At 38.2% G+C, this 25,260-nt stretch overlaps 1 protein-coding gene across 2 annotated transcripts; it reads right to left on the bottom strand.

Annotated features, from left to right (window-relative positions):
* Nucleotides 1–448: 448 nt before the first annotated feature.
* LOC109073229 (neurocalcin-delta B) lies at nt 449–14,994 on the bottom strand. Of its 2 annotated transcripts, none has more exons than XM_019089397.2 (4): nt 14,823–14,994; nt 4,970–5,366; nt 1,959–2,064; nt 449–1,082 (listed from the first exon to the last, which is right to left on the bottom strand). In XM_019089397.2, exons 2-4 carry the CDS (start codon nt 5,345–5,347, stop codon nt 988–990), a joined length of 579 nt encoding a protein of 192 aa, XP_018944942.1. In that variant the 5' UTR covers nt 5,348–5,366; nt 14,823–14,994; the 3' UTR covers nt 449–987. The 2 variants fall into 2 exon arrangements, with proteins under 2 accessions (XP_018944942.1, XP_018944941.1); XM_019089396.2 differs by lacking the exon at nt 14,823–14,994 and adding an exon at nt 13,404–13,792.
* Between the last annotated feature and the right edge of the window lie 10,266 nt (nt 14,995–25,260).

The raw sequence follows: 25,260 nt of genomic DNA on the forward strand, positions 1-25,260 counted from the left end.
ATTTTTCAATAATAACAGCAGTTTCAAAGATTTTCATTTATAAACCATAAATTATTTCCACCATTCCTTTTAGTCTAATACTTTTTCATGTCTATTTTGAAGCAGCAAGATTAATATTGTTGTCCTTATAAAAAATATTTCTTTGTTTCATGATATTTTCCAACTTTTTGGTTATTGTCAGTCCTATGCAGTGAGTATTAATGTTTAAATTTGTTTTGTTTTTTGTTTTGTTTTTAGGAATTGTTATTATTTAGTTTTAAAGTTATACTGATGCTCATTAAAGGAGCACCATCATGACAAAATTTGACCCCAACCACTCATTAAGAATCTATCACAGGCTCTGACATCATAATGCAATAAATGTTGAAAAAAAATAAAAATAAAAATAAAATCAAGTAAAAAAAAAACTGATATGTCCTAGAAATGAAATATTTAATTTAAAAATGGAACTGAAATACTCGGAACACTAGAAATGACATTTTTCATTGTAAGTGTAAAATTATTTAATTTATTAAATTCTTAAAAATAATTATTAAATAAACTATATTTTGGTGTTTAGAAAGTTTGACAAAGTGTTACATTATCTGGTGCATTTTGCATGCTTGGAAAAGTTTGCATTAACTCCCTGTTAATATCTAAAGCCCTTTTTGAAGGGATTTATCTCAGTACCCTACAGTCAAATGTCACTAGCATCACTGCCCGTTGTGTTCAATTGCAAAAAGCCTTATATGAGGAACTGAAAAACCAGAGAAAGAGAGACATGAACACAAGCTTCTTAGTGTGTATGATCTCTGTATGACTGGTTTTCACTGTCACCCAGTGTGTGTCTGTGGGAAATGAATGGTCACATGTTTCCATGCGTGCTGTTCAGTGGGAAACCCACAGACACTGAGATCGGGATGTGGTTTGGAGTCCATGCTCTGCTGACATTTGAAGTAGAAAAGACTTGCGTAAGAGAGGTTATGACAGAAGCGAGACGCTGCTGATTCACTGTCCCGCACTGCTGGGGTCACACTGCAACAGTCGCACGATCGATGGGTCGTTCTTTGCGCCCTCTACAAACTCTTCAAGTGACAGCTTACCTGAGGAACAACACAGGGTCAATTTTTGAGCAACAAGTGAAATGCAAAAAATCTTTACCAAATCACCTTAAACTTAATATAATTGCTTACATTACATGCAATTAGTATAAATTAAAATGTATTATAGTTTAAATTTACATTACATGCAATTAGTATTATGCAACTTTAGAGTGTTTTTACCAACCTATGTAGGACTTATATGTCATTTCATAATTAATATTATTATCTTTGAAATATGATACTGCCATATCTGTGTACTGCCAAGCACTTATGAGAAACTAAACTATACTTTAATGTTATTTCTATTAAACATGTATGACATGAATTTTAAAAATATATATGTTATTAAAACACCTGTAATGTGTAATGTACTTTCATCAACAAATATCATCAAATGTAATTATATTGAATAACACACTGCGGTTAAAATTCTAATCAAGAGCTTCACATGTGCTTTAGTATGTTAGTCAACGCATCAAAATAAGTGCACTTCTTTAAAACACAACAAAGGACTATTAAAACAATGGTTTTAAATGCACTTCTTGTGCATTTCTTAATTAAAAGTCTACTTAAGTGTGTTAAGAAGTGTCTCTCTTTAACTGCACTTAAGTGGTCTTTTGTTTCAATGAAATATATTTTTTTAAATATACTTTTAAGATTTAAAGTACACTAGAAGTGTGCATTCAATACATTTAAGTGCACTTCTTAATTAAAAGTCTACATAAGAATTGTCTCTCTTTAAGTGCACTTAAGTGGTCTTTTGTTTCAATGAAATTATTTTTTTTAAATATACTTTGAAGATTTTAAGTACACTAGAAGGTTGCATTCAATACACTTAAGTGCATCTCTTTTTTCGCAAGAGAATAGGAAGCTCACCATCACGATTTGTGTCCATCTGGCGGAAGATCTTATCCGTGCGTTTCTCAGGTGTGGACTCGTCCTCTGGCATCTTCATCACTGAAGAAACCATCTTATAGATGGCCTGAGGAAGACAACATCAAAGATAAAATCAACATTACCCTTACCAAAAAGTCGTATACTTCAAGTTTATTTTATTAAGTATACTTAAGTAAAGTTCAAGTATATTTAGACTTTTTGTAAGTATAAGTCAAGTATACTTAAATGTCATTTTAAGTATATTTCTGAGGAGTACATAAAGCCAATTTCTGAGTACATAGAAGTACATAAAAAGTAAACTAAAAGCATACTTTCCTATTTTTAGTTTAAAAGAAGTATACTAATAGCACACTTGAATAAACTTCTTTTTCGTAAGGGTAGGTATTATTACCCTAAAAGAAAAATCTGATGTTGCTCAACAAGTGTAAAATTCTACTCAGAGAGAACAAGACAAAATCTCTTCCACAACCTAGTGAGCTTCCTTGTTGTTAACCTACTAAGCTTCCTCACTGTTGCTGTCACCTTGCAAACAAAAAATCAACAAAAAATTCAACAAGGCTTTAGCATGTCGCTAAGCTAACAACACAGTACTCTAACAAGCATAACTATATTTATAATCAACTTTTTTCTTCCATGACGGAATCATCTCTAATCTTGGATGATTCTGAACTCGCTGCAATGCATTCTTGGGTTGTTTTATTGGGGAAATAATACATGCAGTGCTGCTTTAGAATTTTCTAGCTTTCTGGGTTAGAGTTTGCTTTCTTTTGGTTTGGGAGTGCAGCTGTCAAGGCCTAAGTAGACATTAAATCTTATTAGAGAAAATTACAGGACTCTGGGTATGATTTGGAATTGGAGCTGTCAGTTCATAAATTTCAAAGCAACCATAGCGACTGCTTTTCCCAGAGAACTGAATGAACTGAAAAGAAGATTACAGCTATTTGCTTGCACTCAGCTGTCAGATTCAGAGAGTGCACTTAGGAAGTCACCAAGTGCTCCAACAGCGTGAAATTTACCTAAATACGAGCAAAAAGTGATTACCCGCTGCACTCAACTCTCCCTAATTGAGCAAAACATCATGCGTAACCGAAAATTGCTGTTTTTTCTGGTCTAAAAAACAAGGTAATAAGACACCAGTCAAAAACCAGACATTTGCTAGAAGCAGTTTGATATTTCTGATTTGCCATATTATTAGGCTATATAAGTTCAGAAACCAAGAGTTATGAGTACCGTTAATTTATTTCATTTGAGAAGAATATTTCCTGAAATTCAATTAAACTTCACTCAGTTATTTTAATATTGCTTAAACATAACTGTATTGATTAAAACCATTTAATTTAATAACAAACACTATTCTCTAGCTAGCCAACTAATAGAAAAATCCTTTAAAATCACTACATAACAAGCTAAGTTAAGTTGGGCTGAGTTATCTTTTGCGTCTGATTGCGCTAATACTGTCAAAAACTCATGAAGTCTACCTATAAACACAGATGATTATGTCTAAAGTGAAAACGAACAGTTGAGAAAAAGCGGATGATGCGTGTCTTAAAGTGACAGCAGCCTAATGCTTTTCCACTGCATGATATGGTACGGCACGGCTCGCTTTTGGGGGGGTTTTCCACTGAGTATAGTACCTGGTACTTTTTTCAGTATCACCTCGGCTGAGGTCCCAAGCGATTCGTACTGTTACCAAAACGTGTTGTGTAAACTCTGCTAATCACTGATTGGCCAGAGAGAATCGCCAATTCCTGCATCACTGAACTTGTGACACAAGACACTAGACCCGTTAGATTAAATCAGCACAGCCAGCGAGGATCGAACGCAACTTTTTATAAATGAACGCAACAGTTTTGGAGGAGCGCACCTTTTTTTGAACAACAAAATAATAGCTGTTTTGTGCTCTGTTGGGGAAGTACAGACGTTCCTCTCATTCATAGCTGAGGAGCGGATCCAGCGAGAGCTTTTCTGGAGGTCGCTCAGCACGACAGTAGAGGCGTAAATTCTGTCATTATTTGCTCACTCACATGTTGTCCTAATCCAGTTTTAATTTATTTCTTTTGCTGAACACAAAAGAAGCTATTTTGAAGAATGTGAGTAACCAAACAGTTGCTGGTCCCCATTGACTTGACACTGGGGACCAGCAACACTCTTCAAATAACTTTTATGTTCAACAAAAAAACTCGTTCAGGTTAAAAAGAACATGAGAGTTAGTAAATCATGACAGAATTTTTGTGTGAACTAATGTTAATAAAACAACTAAACACAAAGAGAAAAGTCACTCACTGCTCTTGACTGAAGAACTTTAATACAGTTGCTTTAAATAAAAATCAATGTATAATGTATATAGTGTTTTATTTTTATATTTGTTTATTCAATTTCTTGAATGCTACTGCTAAATACAGCTACTGTACTTGAAAATTTAAGCACTGTTTGTTTTATTTGTATATTATGTGTATTTGTAAAGTGTATCTTGTAATGCTTTGTTTTTTAAAACAGGGAAATTAGTTTGGCTGCACTGCTCAGACAACTTGCAAAATAGTAAAACCAACGCGACAAAGAATCGTAATGTGACTTTCCTTAAAAAAAAAAAAATTGTGATATGATATTTTTGCCATATTGCCCACCCCAATTACGTCAATAAACACAAATAGATCTCTTGTGCAAAAACACATAAAATAGCATTTAACCTCAACATTTACTTCTCCTTACAGATTCTGAAGAAGCAAAGCATGCTGGGAACTAGAAATCTCTAACTCGTTCAGTTTGAGTTCTGCTTAATATAATCAGCTATTGAGTTCACATTACTTATTCTGTTAAGTGCAATGGACTATATTTGAGTGAAATTAACTGAAGTTTGACTGTTAGGTTTTAGAGTGTTGCATCGTCATTTTCTAAGATAATGAATGACTCCTCATGGAGGAAACAGGATTTCTAACTTTGTCTGGAGACATCTGTAATGCTTCACCCGAGAGAGTCACACTCACACACACCTGTACGATCTCCAGCATCTCCGCCTTGCTTATGTATCCGTTGCCGTCCAGATCGTACATACTGAAGGCCCACTTCAGCTTCTGATCCAGACGGCCGCGTGACGTGACGCTCAGGGCGATGATGAACTCTCTGAAATCTATTGTTCCGTCTCCGTTGGCGTCGAAGGTTCGGAAGACGTGCTCCGCAAACTTTGACGCGTCTCCATAGGGGAAGAAGTTGCCATAGATCTTCTTGAATTCCTCCATGCTGAGCGCGCCGCTGGGACAGTCCCGCAGGAAGCCCTTGTACCACTCCTGGATCTCATGCTCAGTGAAGTCTGTGTTCTCCAACAGGTCCTGTATCACCTCGGGACGGAGCTTGCTGTTCTGCTTTCCCATGCTGATGGTGTGGCTTCAACTAGAGATGAAGCAGAAGAAGAGAAGAACTGTTAGTTAATGTTCCAGCGGTAAGGAACTCTTATTCTCACTCTTATCTTAACTGTGCCACGATACCAAAGTTTAATTGACATTAAAAGATTTCACTACAAACTCAAATGTTTCTCATCAAAATATTCTAAGATCAATGAGCTGATCTGATTCTATCCACATACAATTTATTACTCTATACACTGTAAAATTTAACAAGCAATATAGGTGTACATATTACATTGAGTGAAAACAGTCTCAAACTAATCCTACATATTTTTTGTTCAGCGTACTGTCACTTTATATCAACACATCTTCATATCTAGTCCTCCTAAGGATTTGTTTGGAGGCAAAGATAGCATTCTCTGTAAAGTCTCGTGAGCTCTGCAGTAAACATACGCAATGCCTAAACCATGACGGGACGTGTCCCTCACTGTGAACGTATTATTATGTATGCAAAGCACACATATTTGTTACACATCTAAAATTTGTCTTCCTTTTCCCATCTGTCAACTGAACTTTCCATTGGTAGACCACAGTGAGGCTCTCATCTGCTGCAGTGTGTGTGTGTGCAGCTGCACCCGAATCATTTCCTGGTGCAAGCAAAGCTCTCATAAAACCCCACGTGCCTGCAGTCCTATACATATATGATCTTGAGAGCATAAATTAGAGTATTTCTATAAAATGGGTGTTTTTTCTTGGTTGGTTTTAATATAGCAAGGAGAAGCTGAAAAAACCCCCCATCAAACTAAGTAGGATTTTTCTTTTTGTAGTTCTGTTCAGAACAATGTGTATATTAACACATAAAACTTGCATTATTCATAATAAAAGTCATTTATATATGCATTATATTTATGCGAGACACAAATGTTGTGTACAAGGACTCGTTATTCTCATCCTTGTCCACTGAGATGAGAGTGATGGGGGACAAACACTAACACTGGGGAGATTGAGAGATGGAGAAACTGAACTCGTCTTGTAAACAGGAAGCAGTCCATCAGTTTGCCTTTCGCTGCTCCTCACGTAGCGCATGTGTCCATCCAGCTCCACGCTATATATAGTGTGTTTATTTCTGTCTCCTTTAACAAAATGATGTGAGAGTCACATTCTAACAAAAATAAATAAATAAATAAATAAATAAATAAATAATAATAACAATAAAATATAAAAAATGGTTGAAGTTCAGCTCACGTTTCTGTTATCTGTGCCACATCTGTTTCTCTCTCACTTGAAACCATCAGTCATAAATGGTGAAACCAAACTGGTGGTGAAATGAATTAGGCAAATGTCTACCAACTAGTTTTGAAGGCATTAATCATACCAGTTAGTAAGTGCTCTTTCCACTTTTGGAAATTTATGTAAGAAATATGTAAATGAAACTAAAAATAACATTAGCTTGATTTTCATTCACTTACGTGATTAAAATTTGCCTCCTTACTTGATTAAATTAAAATTACTGTTTCAATATTAAATGTGGGGTCATAGAAGTTTTTTATTTATTTATTTATTTTTAAAATTTTATTCAGCAAAGAAGTATTAACTAGATCAAAAGTAACAATAAAGACATTTATAATGTCTTATTTATAAATTCATTTTTATTTCAAATAAATGCTGTTCTTTTGAACTTTTTCAGTAATTTCAATAATATTTTCAGCACAAATGTTTTCAACATTGGTAATAATCAGAAATGTTTCTTCATCAACAAATCATCATATTATACTGATATCTGAAGATCATGTGACACTGAAGACTGGAGTAATGATGCTGAAAATTCAGCTGAGCATCACAGAAATAAAATACATTTTACAATATATTCACACAGAAAAAAAAAGTTATTTTTAAATCATTTAAATTACAATAATACTGCACAATATTACACAGAATTTTTGGTCAAATAAATACACCCTTGCTGTGCATAATAGACTCCTTTCCAAAAAGTAGTGTACAGTAGTATATGTTTTACTAAAACTGTAAATATTGAATTATGTGGCCATAGGAACCTAGAAGAAAACTGTATTGCTCAGATGTTGCTTTTTCAATGCTAATTCAACCGTCAATTGTATTTTTCTAATTAATGTTTTTATTTAACTGATATATCAGCTTTGTCAGAGATGTTTCTCTAATTTGCTATCTATTTTTTTCCTGTGTAAACATGGATGCCCCATTAGACTATTTATTTTGAACATCTATTCTCCCATGATCTTCTTAGGGCCTAAACAAACCCAGTGCTCAACTAAAAAGCCCCTGCTGGCCACTGTATCTCCGCTCTACAAACCAGCACCTTCACACACACACACACACACACACACACACACACACACACACACACACACACACACACACACACACACACACACACACACACACACACTTCCTCCACCCGTCCAGTCTGAGCACTAAAGCACAACAGGTCAATTTGTCCACAGCAGACTTTCTGTCCGCCCCTGTGGATGAATGCATGGATAAAAGCATCGTGATCAATCAGAGTATAATTGCTTAATGGATATGCAACATTTGTATTACGTTCTATCTGTTGTCATGGTAACAGACAGCCTAATCTCACTGTTAGTGAAGCACAAAACACAGTTGCATTTGAAGCGACTTGGTATAAAAATGTGCTATTATTCAATAATGGGATTTAAGGACAAATCAAACGATAGGATGTTTCTTTTAGAAGAATGGAACAAATATAAAAATTTCTGAAGTCACCACAATGCTAGGGTTAAAGTTCAGGGGTTTGTTCCAATCACTCAGAGACGTGTCTCTTGGTGTGTTACCTCCAGCCTTTTGATCGTCAGTGACATCACTTCTGATCCTCCTCAGGACAGGCCGTGTTTTTGGGACCCTGAGCTTAGCCTGTGTTTATAAAGCAGAGCCACTGGCTTGCGGATCACTGATGTTCTTGGACTCTTATTTCTAGGGTCAACAGCTCAAAGATCTCTGTCTCTAATTAACCCTAAGACTCTTAGAGCCTCCAATCGTCCCGCAGAGACGTCATGCTTACATAACACCTGCTCACAGACACAGGTGGACACTGATGTCCCGAGGACAGGTGACATATCAACCCACCAAACCATTTGTTTTCATCAGCACAACTATGTTTAGGCACCGTTCAGAGAGAAGAATATCAAATAAGATGAGACTGGTTAAAAATAACCAATGTTGAACTTTATATACAGTATACATAGTGTTTTTTGTATAAACCGTGTAACTAAATTAAATACATAAAAAAAATGGTTTTTGAAACAAAGCTGAAATAAAATAATTAATATTAGAATAAATAAAGGGGGAAAAAAGAAGAACTAAACTGGCAACTAACAGAAATTAAATACATTTCAGATGAAGTACTAAAATTACTAAAATTAGAACAAATAAAAGCTAAATAGAAATAAAAAAAACTAAAACTAAATACTAAAAATAAAAGGTATTGAGAGTATTAATAAATATTGTGGAAATAATAATAAAAAAAAATTTATGGGATAAAGAAAAAAAAACAGTTTCATGCTATATGAAAATATGACATAATACACTATGCAGTAGATTAAAGGATGTTTAGCTATTTTAGACAAAAGAAACCTGTTTATTTATTTATTTGAGCACTTGAATGAATAAATAAATATGATGTTTCAAGGATTATGTTTACAGAATGTTTAGTTATTTTAATGGACAAGAAAAAAAACTGATTCTTTCTTTCTTCATTGCATACAAAAAGTAAACAAGTTAGAAGTTAAGAAAATCCTTATAAAATTAATCATGAGAAACAAACAAACACACTTGCAAATGTTGCAAGCTGAAATTAAACTCTGTCAGTCAATCTCCCAGATCAGAGATCTTTTTCATTCTCATGCATCAGCAGACAAAACGTAGAACATGCACGGACTTATAAATGAAACGAATGACATGTGACTTGTGTTGACAGCCTTACAGAAGCATGAGCCATCAAAATGATAGAAATGAACATTCTCACATGAGTGGTCAAACACACAGGAAGGTACGTGTCATGTGATACAAAGGTTGATACCTCCATGTCCTCCACCCTTCAAAACCACAGAGGCTAAATAAAACCAGAAGCTCCGAAACTGAACTATGACTGTGGAAAATGTCAGTGCTGCATTCATCTCTGTGAGGGGGCTACGAAATTAAAAACCCATCGAATACTCTCATAGTTTCCTTGTTCTTTCCCAAGCACGCCAAAATAAACACAGTAAGTGTTAACTAAAAGAAAGAACTTTTCTGTGTATGAGTTATCATGGGCACATCTAGGGACATTAGTCAACACGGAAATTTCCTTCACATCAGCAGTCATCTATAGTGCTGCATTTACATTGCCTTGTTCAATAAGTGTACTGTATGCTAAAATTACAGTCAAGGGGAAAAATCAAGTGAGCATTAGCAGACTGTAGGCTGACAGCTAGAATGAATCAGGATCAATGAATAATGTTTAGTTATGAATTTCATGTATCGCACACTGTATGCCAGCCCTTGCAAGCCTGTCGGTTTCTGTGGCTCATTGCTGGCACCTGCTCACCTCAATCTGCACATGACATCTGTGCTATGCTAACACAAAATTCATGCCACATCGATTTAGGTCTCATTTATAAATATTAAGTTTAGGTCTCAACTGTGTTTCCGCATGTTGGGATATATGATTTCACCGGTTTTGGAAATAATAACATGAAATAATAATTAAGAAATAAATAAAATTCTCTACACATACCTCACAGTCTCTAGCATTTGCTCTTGATTTAAGGGTTTATATATTTTTACTGGAAAGCACAACAAAAATGCAGATTAAGAAAACATTCACAAACACACACACACACACAAAAAAAAGAAAAAATGCTTCTGTATGAGTTTTTGTTTTTTATATTTACAGTATAACATCTGATATAGTTAAGTCATACCACATATTTTTATATAACAGTTTCTAAACAAAAAAGTTATTTATATTTAAGACACAATGTTTTCAGTATTATCTGTTTTTTCTCTCTGTCTCCAACAAAAATTGCCACAGCTAAAATAATCAACGCAGTGTTCTCATTATTCTAATTGAATGTATTGATAGATTAAAAAAAAAAAAAAAAAAAAAAAAAGATTTCAGCAAAACCTGTGGGCAAAAACATAAAAATAAAAGGCCCATTGTCAATTATCAATAGTCTATTGATGTATGAAGCACAGAAGTCACTTTCAACCCAAGCAGCTTTCTGGTGGTCAACACAGTGAATTTGTGTGAACAACCTGAAATCTGCACGTGGAAATTCCCACTGAAATGACTGGATTTTGCCCCTGAAAATTCACCGAACACCAGTAAATATGACCATACCACAAGACTGTCACACATTCAAACTCATTTTATGGTAAAACTTTAGCATAGGGAGCAATTCTCACTATTAACCAGCGGATTATTAGCATGCATCTTACTAGAATATTGGCTGTTTATTAGTACTTAAAAAGCACATATTTTGCATGACCATATTTTAAATCCCTAATCCTACCCAATACCTAAACGTAACGACTAATTACTAAACAGTAATTAGGAGTTTACTGAGGCAAAAGTCGTAATAGTTCATTAATAGTGAGAATTTGACCATAAAATAAAAGTGTGGCCTTGGAGCATTTTTTAATAAAGGGAAAAATGCCCTAGGGGGCAGTTTAAGAATTTCAATCTCATTTAGCATGAAGTGATAGTCAATAAATATTAATATTGATGTATGAAATCAGAATTCAGTCACACTTTAGTTTGGGGACCAATTCTCTCTATAAACTAAGTCATATTAACTATGACTTTTGCCTCAATAAACTCCTAATTTGCTGCTTATTAATAGTTAGTAAGGTAGCTGTTAGGTTTAGGTGTGGGTTTGATTAAGGGATCTAAAATATGGTCATGCAGAATGAGCCATTGATATGTGCTTTATAAGTACTAATAAACAGACAATATGCTAGTACTATGCATGCTCATAAGCAACTAGTTAATAGTGAGAATTGGTCCCTAAACTGAAGTGTTACTCAAATCTGCCCGCAAGAGTCCTACACTGACTGCACAGAACACACAATGCATCAGAAACTTTCCTTTAACCAACACGATGCTTAATTTCCTTTAGCTAATTAGCTAACAAGTCTGCTTTCCCTCCCAATCTCCCTCTCTGTGTCTTTGCAGGATTAACTCAAGGTTCTGCAGAGCTAGTCTAGAGTATAAATATAGACTCAGGTCTGTTATGTAAGGGCCACTAAATATCTTATACCAGGTCTTGGCGATAAAGAATACACAACAACACAACAATGTGCTTTTGAATGTCTCAAAATCACAAATGTTTTGAGACATTCATCTGCAACCTCAAGAACACCCGACAGTAAACAGATCAAATAAAATATGCATTATAAAACGAACCATTAATAATTAAAAGATTAGAAGTTTTTAAAATAAGCTGGAAATAAGATTTACAGGCCTCGGCTAAAATGGCGACCTCTGCTAAGACCTTTGCCTTCACTACATGGTTTCAAAACACTGTCAAATTAAAGTGTGGAATTTTGAATAAGAGAAACATGTTGTATTAACATTTGTGCAAATATAAGCAGTCGAAAGCTAGAGGAAAATGACCTCCTACATGTTTCGCTTGTATGAGAAAAATTCAGTGAATGTACTTGAAAGTAGTTATAAATATCACACACTCTCTGCTGACATTTGTTTTTTTTTTTTACCAGTACAGAGGTCGTTAACGGTCTATATTTCCTGTCTGAAAAAACAGCAACACTATATTAATACCCAGACTTTTGACATTAAGCATTTTTGTCTAGTTCAAATGTAAGCGTCCAGACTTCAATCTAAAATCGGTAACTGCTTGTAAACTATCCTTGCTTGACCTCCACACAATCCTCCATCCTTCTGTGAGAACAGCACCAAAAGCCATCGCGATCCACACTCAACAATTCCCGCACATGCTTAGTCTAAATATTTGCAAAGCCTCTATTTTTGGAAAAAAAATGTTCGTACCATTTACAGTTTGAAATTGTGGTCAATTACAGCAATAGTGACGGGAGACTTCACATGATGAACACAAACAGGAAATGCCTTTACATTATAGCCTCAATGCACACAAATGTAGAAGAACTCAGTGTGAAATCACTATCGCTTGACACCAAAGCTCATTACACAGTGCACATTACCGTTCTCAGCTGCTGTCACCCTGAATGTAAGTGCTTGAGCTGAACATTACAGTAATAACTCTACCCTCAGCCTTATTAAACATACACACGATCCTCACAAGAGTCAATCCAAACACTGCCAGATTCACATGCTCCAGTGAGATCCAAAAGCACTCAGGATCTAATGAAGCATTTTATAAGTGAGACAAGTCACAGTATATATTTTTTGTACCACCTTTACACTAAGGCTGAAAGTGGACACTTCATATTTACACTCATATGAGGTGCACTATTAAACAGAAGACATTAATGGACAGCATTGGTCATAATACTCTGTTGATCCCAAACCAAACATTACATATGTAAATCTCTGCAACCAGTCTACATGATAGACTTAGACATCTAATACATTAATAATATGTCCTTTTTCTTTTCTTTTGTTGCTGGGTTGTCAACATCAAGATATAATAATTACAGTAATAAAATAATTGTCATTTTTTTAAAGAGAGATAAATCCATGGAACATTTCCATTCCATTTCCAGATTCTTTATAGTGGAAAAAAGACTCTTTAGATGATTTAGAATGTTTTTCACATTAGGAAAAAATGATTCTTTCTGTTCCCCGAAGGGTTCTTTGAAAGGTCCTTTTCAAAATAGTTCTTCAATGGAATTGCTACGAAAACTCCTTTTTGGAACCTTTACTTTTAACAGTGTACTGTCTGATATGTCATGTCAGCTACCCACAGACTGTTTGAATTGAATAGATTTATGTAGCGTTTTTCATGATGCATTTTGTTCCAAGGCAGCTTTACAAAGAAAAGTGCCCTATAAACCAAATATAGCCAAAGGTGACAGTAGCAAGAAAAACTTTTATTTTCTGACTCACCTTGATGTAAATGATGCACTTCAGTTTCACCTGTAGGACCTTGTGATGTCGCCAGCTTTCTTTCCTCCTTTCTTCCCTCTCTATATCAGCACTGACTGTCGGCAGCTCTTCACAGGAAGTTTTCTGAACAGACACTCCCCTCTCCCTTTCTACATTTCCTTCTCTATCTCTCTTTATTTCTCTCCCTCTCTCTGGGGCTTTACTAAACTCTCCCACAAAGCCGAGCATCTGTTTCCACATCCCCATAGACGTCACATTTTTCCAAGCGCCCATTGCGTCTTCTCAAAAACCCTCTCGGAGAATTATGTGCTTTCTGAACAGCCTGTCAGCTCTGAAACACTGAAGTGTAACCTACATGCATGCCACAACAATGCAAAAGGTGAAAAAAGAGTGTCTCAACAACTTCCTGCAACCTGAGATGTTTTGTTTAGTGTTCTGAAAACAAGTTTGCCACTTAACCTGAGTTCCCAGTCATACTTCAACTGACTTTATCTGATTCCTCTTCTATTTTTCAGTGTGCTAATGACCAACCACTCAGTAATGAGAATTAAGTCATTTAGAGCAAAAGGCTTATTTCCTCTTTCACACAAATCCATGTGACTTCAAAACAATAGAGTAGTTATAACTGCAGTGTGACTGCGCATACATTCAAATGTTTGCACAGACATTGTCTGACTTTTTTAGGCATTTTAAATTAGAATTGATGAACTTATATTAATTACATGGACTATTTGTCCTTACTGAAGTGGACTCAAGCAAAAAGCTAAGGGTGATTCAAAATTCTGAAGAAGACTTATGTAAGACATTATCTGTCGACTATATATTTTTTTCAAAGTTTTAAATAAAACTAAGATTATTAGAGTGTTTTACAAAAAAAAAAAAAAATACTATTTCACACTTGAAAATTGCATGAAAATTCAACGTTGCTTGTCATTTCTTTGTAATTGATTGTATCATTTACTAGCAATTTCTGAGGGACAATTGATTCTACACCTATCTCTAATTCTGATGTTAAAAAACTGTAGTATATTATACTGTCTACATGACAAGACTCTGTGTTCCTCTTGTGAAATCAGTCCCTTCTCTAAGCCTTATGTTCCAGGATTTATCCAAAGCCAAATGGTCTGAAATCCACTCAGGTCAGTAGCCTTCCGGCACTCTGTCAGTTCCAGGTTTCTCGGTGGATAAAGGAGAGATTGGAGTAAAACCAAACCTTCATTCTCCACACAGAGCTGTCCTCATTCTAAGAGTTCAGATCGGTGCATCCTGTTCACGTTCAAGCAACAGCTTGCTTCCTTTCATCCAAACCTCACATAATACCCAAAAATCTCAGCTGTCTGTTTTCAATTTCTCGTCCTCTGATAGAGAGTTCACCTGCAAGAAAAACAGCAAAACATGCACAAAAAAGATAGAACTCACCTCAGGTGGTTGTTCTGGTGCTGTGCCGTGAGACTTTAGATGGCCATAACCTGGGGAGCTTGGCAGGGAAGAGGCGTTGTGTGGCCTCAGTACTGATATGCAGCCACAGGTATCAGGAACAAGCTTTGATGCAACCAGCAGCTCCAATGAAAAACTCCATAAGACTCACCCGCAGCTTAGTTCAGAGCACCAAACTGCCTCCCACGGTGACGTCAAAGCTGCTGGTCACATGACCTCCCTGAAAAGCCTATGAGAGCCAATGTTGCCCTGGCAACAAGAACTCTTGCTGTCACTCCTTGATTACTTCTTAAAAAGTCAGAAAATGTTATATTAATTATATAAATAAAAGTAAATTATATAATTATCATATATTATATAAATAAGGTAGTATGTAATAAATAATAATAAAACAAGAATAAAAGAATATATTTATTTTTGATTGAGAAGCACTTAAAAATGTTCAATATATACGTACATATGAAGAATTATTGAGCTGTTCCATAAAGAAACACATGCACTTGTTGCATTTATGATGTTTTGTGTGTGCTTTGTTTTCAAGAAAATATGCACTTTTTGTTCTGCAAGGTCTTTGTTGTCATGATCACATTGTGATGCACAGGACAGGAGGAGAATGTTAGTGTTAAGAGTAGATGTTCCTCACATTGGAGGCCATGCTTTACTTAAGCAGATTAAAGGGAAGTCAAAGCCTCCTCTCATTAGCCTTAATGTACAGGCACTTTTTAAGGCTACATGCTGAGTCAGTCATCTGCAGGGCTGCTGTCTGCACAGGCACTCGAATTACACCCTGAATGCATTAGCTATAACCAAACACGGGTGCACATTCAAAATACAGCCGATAGCATCTCAAGCAGACGTCCGCATTGTGATTTGCATTCACAATCTGTGAAACATAATATGTCATAATACTTGCATAATCAGCGCTGTATTTTCATGTGCACGATCATGTCCTACACTGCAAAAAATGGCTTATCTTACTTAGTATTTTTGTTTGGTTCCTTGTAATCTTACAATTCTTAAATCAAGATACTTTTACTAGATAAGCCAAATGACTTAAGATATTTAGTCTTGTTTTCAAGTGGAAAAAAATAAATTAAGTGCATTTTGCTTAAAACAAGTAAAATTACTGTATCTGCCAGTGGGGTAAGTAAAATACTCTTGTTAAGAATATTTTACTTACCCCACTGGCAGATAATTTCACTTGTTTTAAGCAAAATGCACTTAATTTAGTTTTTTTCCCCTTGAAAACGAAGCAGGCTCAGAGCTTGTGGCTTCAGTGATCTGGTCATCCATGGACCACTGAATGTGACTTATTATTATGGCTGGAGGGAGTATGGGTGCTGGAGGTGTGTTGTTCTCCTTGGTGTGATGGATGCGGGAGAGTGCATCAGCCCTTTGGTTCTTTGATCCAGGTCGGTAAGAAACAGAAGTTGAAGCGGGTGAAGAAGAGTGCCCAGCGGGCCTGTCAAGGGTTGAGTCTTTTAGCGTCTTGAAGATATTCCAGATTATGATGATCGGTGATTACTTCAAATGGGTGGTTAGCTCCCTCCAGCCAGTGTTGCCACTCCTCTAGAGCAAGCTTGATTGCCAGAAACTTTCTGTTGCCGATGTCGTAGTTCTGCTCTGCTGGTGATAACTTCATAGAGTAGAAGGCACATGGATGGAGTGTAAGAGGTTCTCTGTGACAAGACTGCTCCTACCCCTACTTTTGAAGCATCCACTTGAACAATGAAAGGGAGTTTTGGATCTGGATGAACTAGTGTAGGAGCAGAGTAAAAGGCATCCTTCAGTTGCTGAAAGGCATTGATGGTGTTGGGAGTCCAAGACAGAGACTTGGGCTTATTGTTTAGCAGTGAGGTGAGAGGTGCAGAGCCAGGGCAAAGCCGAGGAATCTTTGGAGTTCCTTGATGGTTATAGGTTGAGGCCAGTGCTTGACAGCTTGTACCTTCCTCTGGTCCATGTAAATGCTTTGATGGTCGCTGATGTAACCTAGGAATTGGATGGTGTCACGTTGGAACTCACACTTCTCCAGTTTGAGGTATAGATGGTGTTCTCTCAATCTTTGCAGGACCTGCTTCACATGGTGGTGATGTTTGGCCAGGTTACGGGAGTAGAGGAGGATATCGTCGTAATAAAAATAATGACATAGCTGGTTTCATGGTGCCTTTGTGTGCTATCACAAACTTTATAGATCCCACTTCTGATTATGAGTTCAATAAATTCAAGCGGTCGACTTCACATTGCTTTCATATGCAATTTTTAACTACCACATTTCTATTTATGATAAATATGGTATCACATGAAGGCAGCATCAGTGAAAACAGGCAGAGACGAAGTTTTAGCAACATTAGCCTTACAGAGTGCCAAGAAGCTCTTTCAGAGAGGCAATTTGAAAAACAAAATATGACACATATTTACTTTGTCTGGAGCTAACGTTCACGCACGAAGCATTGGTATTGATCCCTCTTTCAGAAGCAATCTTTGCACAACTCCAGAACTGAGCTGACCCTTGTGAGGCAGTCCAGCATAAAATGATTGGCACAAACATACAGGACTTTTCTGTTTGTTTTTTTTTCCTTTTCTAGGAAATTTCGTCCAAAATGAAAATTTAACCATCATGTCCTCAGTGGCTAAGATGGAGGGAGTCTATGGAGATTCCCATGTTCATTGGTGCATTCCAACACACAACACTTGTAATGCCTCTTTGGCGCTGACATTGTTTCTCCAGAAGCTACAGCAAGAAAACAGTAATGGCTGTTGCTTCGCACTCAGGGCAGTGTCTTTTATAATATGGCAGAGATCGTCACAAATGGGCGGGACTTTTTTCCTACGATGACTTGTATGTAGGGAGAAATCTGGAACTGCTCATTCGGAGAGACTGTTTAAGATTTATAAGGGTTATAAAAGAATGAGTGGGTCTATTTTACCATTATAAGCTGGCTGTTTTCACACACTGCGGTCGCATAACTGTGTTCAAACACCTTATAAAAGTGAATTTTGCATAATAGGTCACCTTTAAGACATAATTCACAGATCCAGTTTGTCAGTTTAAACGCAAGTCTGTCTGACGAGGCTCTCTGTGTGTGTATGCACTGTGGATGAGTGCGCACACATGCACACACATCTTCAAACAGTGCGCAGGACCTCTCAAGTGCTTATTCTAAGCGCTAGGTCGGCTGGGACTAGAGGAAGTGGGTAGCGATATTTGACAGTCTGTGAGTTCAGGATATGGTAATCGATGTGTGGTCTCAAGCCTCCATCCTTCTTGCTGACAAAAAAGAAGCTGGATGCTGCTGGTGAAGTAGAAGGCTGATGAATTCATGCTTGAGAGCCTCCTCAATGTAGTCCTCCACTGCCATCTGTTCTGGGATGGACAGCAGGTATACTCTACCCTTGGGTAGCATTGCCCCATCTCACCAGTGTTCCGCTTGACTTGAGGGGAATGTTGAGTCAGCCACGGGCATCCCAGGATGATATCAGCAGTAGAACCATCCAGCACCAGAAAGGAGATGGATTCCCAATGCAGACAGCCAATGCAGAGCATGATGGTAGGGAAGCAGTATAGGATCTTACCTGTGCCCAGCAGTTTTCCCAGGATAGTGTGAATGTTGAGTGTTTGAGAGCAGGTTTTTCTCTTGAGTTTTAAATGTTGTAAGAGATTGAGCAAGATGAAGTTTGTGGAGGATCCTGAGTCGAGAAGGGCTTGCACTGAAACAGATTGGTGAGCAAAGGTTACCCGCACGATAGTGCATGATAATGGTGCAATAATAGGTTGCATTTGTAGGGTACTCACCACTGGCCGTGGCAGACGAACTGGGCAGACCGACATCAGATGTCCTGTTGCGCCGCAGTACAAGCACAATCCATTAATAATTCTCCGTTGACACTCCACACGGGTTGAGATAGTATGAATTCATCTGCATCGGTTCTGGTGCTGGAGGTGAGGTGGGTAGAGGAGATATAGCAGTGACTTCCAGATTGCAGGCTGTGAGGCGTTGAAAGTTGCGTATTGCTCTCTGAGTGAAGTTTCTTGCCCCACAACATCATCATAAATAGCCATTTGTTGACTGATGTTAACATTCAGCCCTTGACGGAACACAGTGATAAGCACTGCTTCGTTCCAGCTGCTGGTGGCCGCAAGAGTGCAGAACTGGAGAGTGTAATCATTAATGGTAGGTTGGCCTTGACATTAAAGGAAGAGTTTGGTTGTTGACTGAGAGTTTGTTGGTGCTTTGGCCAATAACTTCCTTGAAGTGAGCAAGAAAGGCTGTGAGCAAGCATCCCAGACAGACCACGCCCACTTTTGATCGAGTCTAGACAGAAGCAAGAAGATGTGATCTTGACCCGATTGCTGGGGAATAATTGGGGTTGCATCTCAAAAAATAAGGAGCACTGGTGTAGGAACCCACTGCATTCCTCCACCTCACTGGAATATGTCGTCGGATGGGCCATGGGCAGATTGAGTTGAAGACGTTGTGAGCGAAAGAAATCACTGACGAATGGATTGGACAAGCTCAGCAAACAGATCCATGTTTTGATCAATGCTTGGTTCAGTGTTCAGTGTAGGGCTATCACTAATGATTATTTTGGCAATAGAGTAATCGGATGATTATTCTGACAATTAATAGAGTAATCAGACAATTATAATTATTTTTCTTTGTAATAAAAATTACTTTAAAATTGCTTAAAATACAGCTTGTACCTTACTTATAAGAACAATGAGGCAATAATAATAAGTTCAAATAAAGTATCAAAAGCAAGTAATCATGGTTTTATTGAACAAAACTGGTAAAATACATAATGTATCAAACTATAGATCTTATGTACATTTTATATTATATCAAATGCCTACAGAGGGGCCAAGGGCCTGACGATTGTTTTTACACTTTACAGCGCAATCTTATTCTTGTTTAATATTGACTAAACATTTAATACAAATGTCCACTTAATCTTTAATATTCTGCCATTTCTTTATGACAGAAATGCTACAGCCACTGTAATTTCTTGAATACGTGAACATCAAATAGTGTAAACTCAGAGTGAGGGTTTAAACTTATTTTGAAGTCGCGATGAACAGTTGGCATGTTCAGAAAGATATTGATGTATTCTCCTGTGTCTGAATTTGTGAATTCCCAGAAGAATTATGGTTTAGGATTTTAAAATGGGTTTAATATATCATGCAGCCTTGAAATGTCACCAGTTCACCAGCTCCTTTCACCATGCCCATTATCCTCAGTACTCCACTTCCCATGATCCCTTCTGTTTACCACCTGCACTCACTCCCCAATCATCTACACCAGCACCAGCTCATCAGGACACATACGTACTTAAGCAGTTCACACGTCTTCGTCCTCTGTTCCGTGCATGTGTTATGACAGAAGAACAGACCCACAAAACATGAACTGGTCTGAAGATTGTATCCTTTCTCTTCGGCAAGACTGTTTATCTCTGGAGCGATATGTGGAGGAGTTTTTGAAGACCTCCCACCTGGTGAGTTGGAGCAATAAAATGCTCTATAGCTGGCTTTCCATCACCCTGCTTTTATGCGCATTTTATGCGCACAACCAGCAGACCGATCTTGTTCCACAGAATCTAAAATGTTATGGTCATTTGGAAATGCCAGAGCAAAGTCTGTCAAAGTATTTCTGTGTAACTGTCTCCCAGAACTGTTAAACGACTGCGTTCCCAAACAGCAGCATCCACCTCCAAAAGCAATAACCACATTCATTATGTTTCATCCGCTCATTCTGAGGTGCAAATAATTTATTATATAGGATTATTATATTCAGTAGCTTCTCCTACTTCTCTTAGTGATGTATAGTGGCAGTTTATCAGGAAGTGATGATTTTGTTCTCTTTGACTCGTTGGATGGAAACGGTGCTTGTTCGCAAATGTTATGTACAACATCCCAATTTACCGCATAATTTAAACCTTCAACTTTGTAAATAAACCCAGCTTATGATTGCTTTCAGAAGGGATTGGATGAGGATGTGATTAGTTTTCGGTCTCCTGCAGGTTATTTACCCTTAGCGGAGTCCATTAATCTAATTCTCTGGCTTAATGGTTCCGGTTTTGATGTTGAAGTTATGAAAGTTAAGAATTGCCCTCATCCGGTCCCACTGAAGAACCACATGGGTGCTCCAACTCACTCTAAGACTGCAACCAAACCCTCCATACACCATAATACTGGGATCACCTCATTCTGTACATCCATCTTTCCCCGAGCCCGAAAAAGACAGTACCTGGATACTCGCAAAGTTCATGTCCTGTATCCATTCCTTAATACCCCAATCCAGATCTGCAAACCAGCATCCACCTGCAACAAACAAGAGAACTGTTACCAGCAAGTTAAGTCCATTGAATTCAACTCTTGTTTCTGATACTCACCTGTATGTATCTGTGCTGTTTAACAAACCTGTGAATGAACATCTTGAGATTGAGTTCATTCAAATGGATGACTGAAGATGAATAGGTAAGGAGCCAGGGAGGCTGATGCGCGCATGTGAACAAGACCAGACATTGAGGAAGGGATTTGATAGTGGCTTTATACAGGGCTTTATTGGTGTTGTTGACAGTTGGAGTGCATCAGTATTCGGATGATTGTGAATGAGTGGAAGGAGCTGAAGGATCTTTCCGTGTGGCCAATGTTTTTCAAAATGGATTATGACGCCATATCGTGCATTTATGCTTCCTCTTTAAGACAAGTCACTCAGATGTGAACTCAGCACCTGACAGACAGTAAAATGACAAAAGTCATTCACTGTCTAACATGATGCTATGTTGTGTTACATACAATAACACTCTGGCCTGCGGCTCTGGCCTGTCTTATTCAAACGTACCATGAGACATCAGATCTGCAGTCCATCGGCTGCTCTTGTGGGAGACACAAATGTGATATAAACAAATACAAGAAAAAATTAAACCGTTTACCTCACAGACTATCAAATTCTGCGACTGGCTCTTCCTCAGATATGCGCATTGTTCTCGGGTACTTCTTAACATGATGCTGTTTTCCGGTTGACTCAAAAGCCGGTGCACTCCAGAATGAAAGCTGGGTCGACATGAGAACTCTATGGTAAGTAATAATAATAAGTTTGAATTCCTTTTATATGTTTATTCAGGAATATACACCGTATTTAATTGCCCATGACTGGTGTAATATCATGTGTAGTATAACTGTTCATATGTTCTGGTCTTATTTAAAGGGGTCATATGATGTGATTTCAAGTTTTCCTTTCTCTTTGGAGTGTTACAAGCTCTTGGTGCATAAAGAAGATCTGTAAAGTTGTAAAGATTAAAGTCTCAAACCAAAAGAGATATTCTTTATAAAAGTTAAGAGTCAACCACAGCCCCCTAAAACGGCTCGTTTTAACAAGCCCCCATATGTCTATGTCACGATGTGGGAAGATTTGCATAACGCCACCCAAATGTTCACGCAAAGAAAGGCGGCATAACTTTGATTGTCGCTGTTGCCGCAGGTGCCATGTTGTGGAAACGCCGTTTAGTTGTGAAAGTGAAAATACTTTGTTTGGCCTTCCAAAAGAGGACACAACTAGAAATCAGTGGTTAAGTTGTATTTACAACACTGTTCCAGAACAGTTCAACCCAAATATTTAGTGTGCAGCACATTTCATGGAGGACTGTTTCCTGATCCTGGGAGAGAAGACTACAATGCCGGCGCTTTTGGCTCACAGTCTGTAAGTATATTTACATATGTAAAGGATCTGCCACTGATTCAAACGTGAGTTTTGAACAGTGTAGAGCAGCGGTTCTCACTTCCAGTCCTCGTGCCCCCCTCCTCTGCACATTTTGTATGTTTCTCTTATGGCTTCAGATGTTTGTTCTATTCGAATGCAAGTGCCCTGCGATATTCCGCCATGATTCCAGTTCAAAGCAAACTTATATGTTCCATTCAATGGGAACACAGTTCATGCACGGAGCTCACTTCTAACAAGCTGATTATCTGAATCAGGTGTGTTAACGAGGAGAGACATACAATATATGCAGAGCTTGGGGGTGCGAGAACTGTAATTGAGAATTGCTGGTGTAGAGTAGTGCTTGTTGTTTGTTGTTTCTCCGATCACAAATGCAGACATCGTTTTGTTTACGCGGTGCGATTGCAACGCGTAAAAACACAGTATAAGTCATTATAACCCATAATTACGTCCCCACCGGATGCAACAAATGGCTCATTTGTAATGGGTTTTATTGTTTTTGTCTTGTGGCACCAGTGTTCTGACCGGGACACACATTACAGTATAGTAAGGGACCTAACATTTCTGTCACACGCTTGAGGTATTCGGCCAATCACAAAGCACTGGATAGCTGGCCAATCAGACCACACCTCGCTTTTCAGACAGATGAGCTTTGTAAAAAATGATGCGTTTCAGAAAGGCAGGGCATAGAGGAGAAACAATAATGTACAGTATGTGGAAAATAATGTTTTTTTTTTTTTACCTTAAACTGCATAAACACATTTTATTACACCAAATACACAAAATAGCAACTTTTTAGCAACATCATATGACTCCTTTAATGCTGCTATATGCTGAAAACCAAGCACTTCCTTTACAGGGACGTGTTCCATGAGGCAGCCATGTGAGTGAGGACCAGTTGTTCATTCTAGGAGTGCAAATGCAGGCCATCCGAGAAGTTTACCAAGACCCAACTCCGAGAATCCTCAGTTTTCTCAGCAAGTTTGACCAGAAGCAACAGAGTCTGCTTGATCTTGCATCTCTGGTCAACTGGCAAGGAGTGCAATCAATCACATGCCATGCAGCATGTCCCCTCTCAGAGAAGGACTCCAGGGTAGACCTTATGTGGTCACGCTACAGCCTACACAGTGATACTCTATACACCACCACCGGCATCCCAGAAGTGACGAACTTTCAGTCAAACTTGGATCAAAACCCCATGACTGTTGACAGGGGAAATCCTCAACAGCTTCCACAGGGCTCAAACTTATTCCAAAATAGCATTCTTGCAGCTATATGCAAACACACCCCATGTCCACATTACCAAACACCCAGTCAGCAGAGTGATTGCCACCGGCAGTGTCCATATCAAAACCCACTCCAGGATGACACTTCAAAGGACCAAGACATACATTCAACACATGGATGACTTGGCCAGTAAATCCCATCGCCGCACACATGCCATGATTGAGGTGGTATTTATGCTACAGGGCCACATCCCCTTCCATCTTGAACCAAGGGATTTTTTCAACCCACCAGCCCTTCATCACCTGCTTGAGCAGACCCCGATGGTCCTGCCATTCAGGGATAATGGCCATAGGTTGGGCCTGCGGCATGTTGTGCAACCAGTTGCAACCCACCTCACCAGCACCCATGAATCCCTAAACAAAAACCATCACGGTCAAGGTGGTTTTACAAACAGTTGCACAGCTTTCCAACTGGAGCTGGCCCTAGAAGAAATGTTTTATGGTAGGCTATTCTATCCCCATCCACACCATTCACCATCACCCTTGGAACACATTCCACAGACCCCAACAACATGACAAGGAGGCAAGGGATCTTGGCCCTGTCATCCGTCGGTAGAGCCAGTGTTGGGGAGTCACCACCTCTGATGAAAATGTGGATTAATGACCCCGTCCAAAAGATGAGGATTGAGATAATTTTTCCATTTTCAGATACGCTGAAGGCAGGCCCAGCTGTTCTTGGGGAGGTTCACACGTGGGTACTCCTTTGTGACCTGTATGACAGAAATGATAGAATTTCCATCTAAACCCTCAAAACAGATACTCCTCCTGTGCTGTCAAAGTAAGTCGGGTGCAGAACAAACAAATAATTCTGCAGAGACCTTGCAGAGAGAAAAGCTTTTGGACACCCACTGAAATTTATCCAAGCTGTGGAAATGGCACAAGCAGCAGGCCACGACATCTACACCTGTCTACATTTGGCCTTGTGGGATTCAAGTACTTCCCATCAATAACTTACAGGGATGAACACAGACATCCAAAAGCAAGGTGGAATAGAAACGACTACATTGAACTGTACAAGGCCACAGAGGCACCGTCCAATGCAACGGAGGCAGCTGCACTTGTCGGAGATGTATGTGCAGACATCGGGAAGCGGGGTCTTTGTTATTCCTCCAACCTGAAAAGATACAAGGACAATGGGATGCCATGGATGAAGGTGGTCATCCAACGCCTTCTAAAGACAAAAGACAAGAGATAACATATTGACAGTTCTCACCTTGGTCAGCTGTGCCAGGCTGATACAGAATGGAGATTTTGTATCATTCTCGGCATTAAAAACTCTCCTTGTAGAGATGCCTACCAGCCCTAATACAAACTACAAAAAAATACAAAAAATCCTGTCTCCCCTAATTCTGATAAACACACCCTGTCTCAACCAGCTGCATGACCCCACATCAGCCAAAGCCAAACAATTAGGATCTG

Source organism: Cyprinus carpio, chromosome A19, assembly GCF_018340385.1.
Source record: "Cyprinus carpio isolate SPL01 chromosome A19, ASM1834038v1, whole genome shotgun sequence".
Classification (NCBI taxonomy): domain Eukaryota; kingdom Metazoa; phylum Chordata; class Actinopteri; order Cypriniformes; family Cyprinidae; genus Cyprinus; species Cyprinus carpio.

Bases quoted from the DNA above. Each gene is read 5' to 3' on its own strand.
- LOC109073229 (XM_019089397.2), bottom strand. From the start codon at position 5,347: ATGGGAAAGCAGAACAGCAAGCTCCGTCCCGAGGTGATACAGGACCTG. The intron at 2,065-4,969 runs GTGTGTGTGAGT...TGTCTTCCTCAG, and splicing joins AGATGCTGGAGATCGTACAG to GCCATCTATAAGATGGTTTC. The intron at 1,083-1,958 runs GTGAGCTTCCTA...GTTGTTCCTCAG, and splicing joins GATGGACACAAATCGTGATG to GTAAGCTGTCACTTGAAGAG.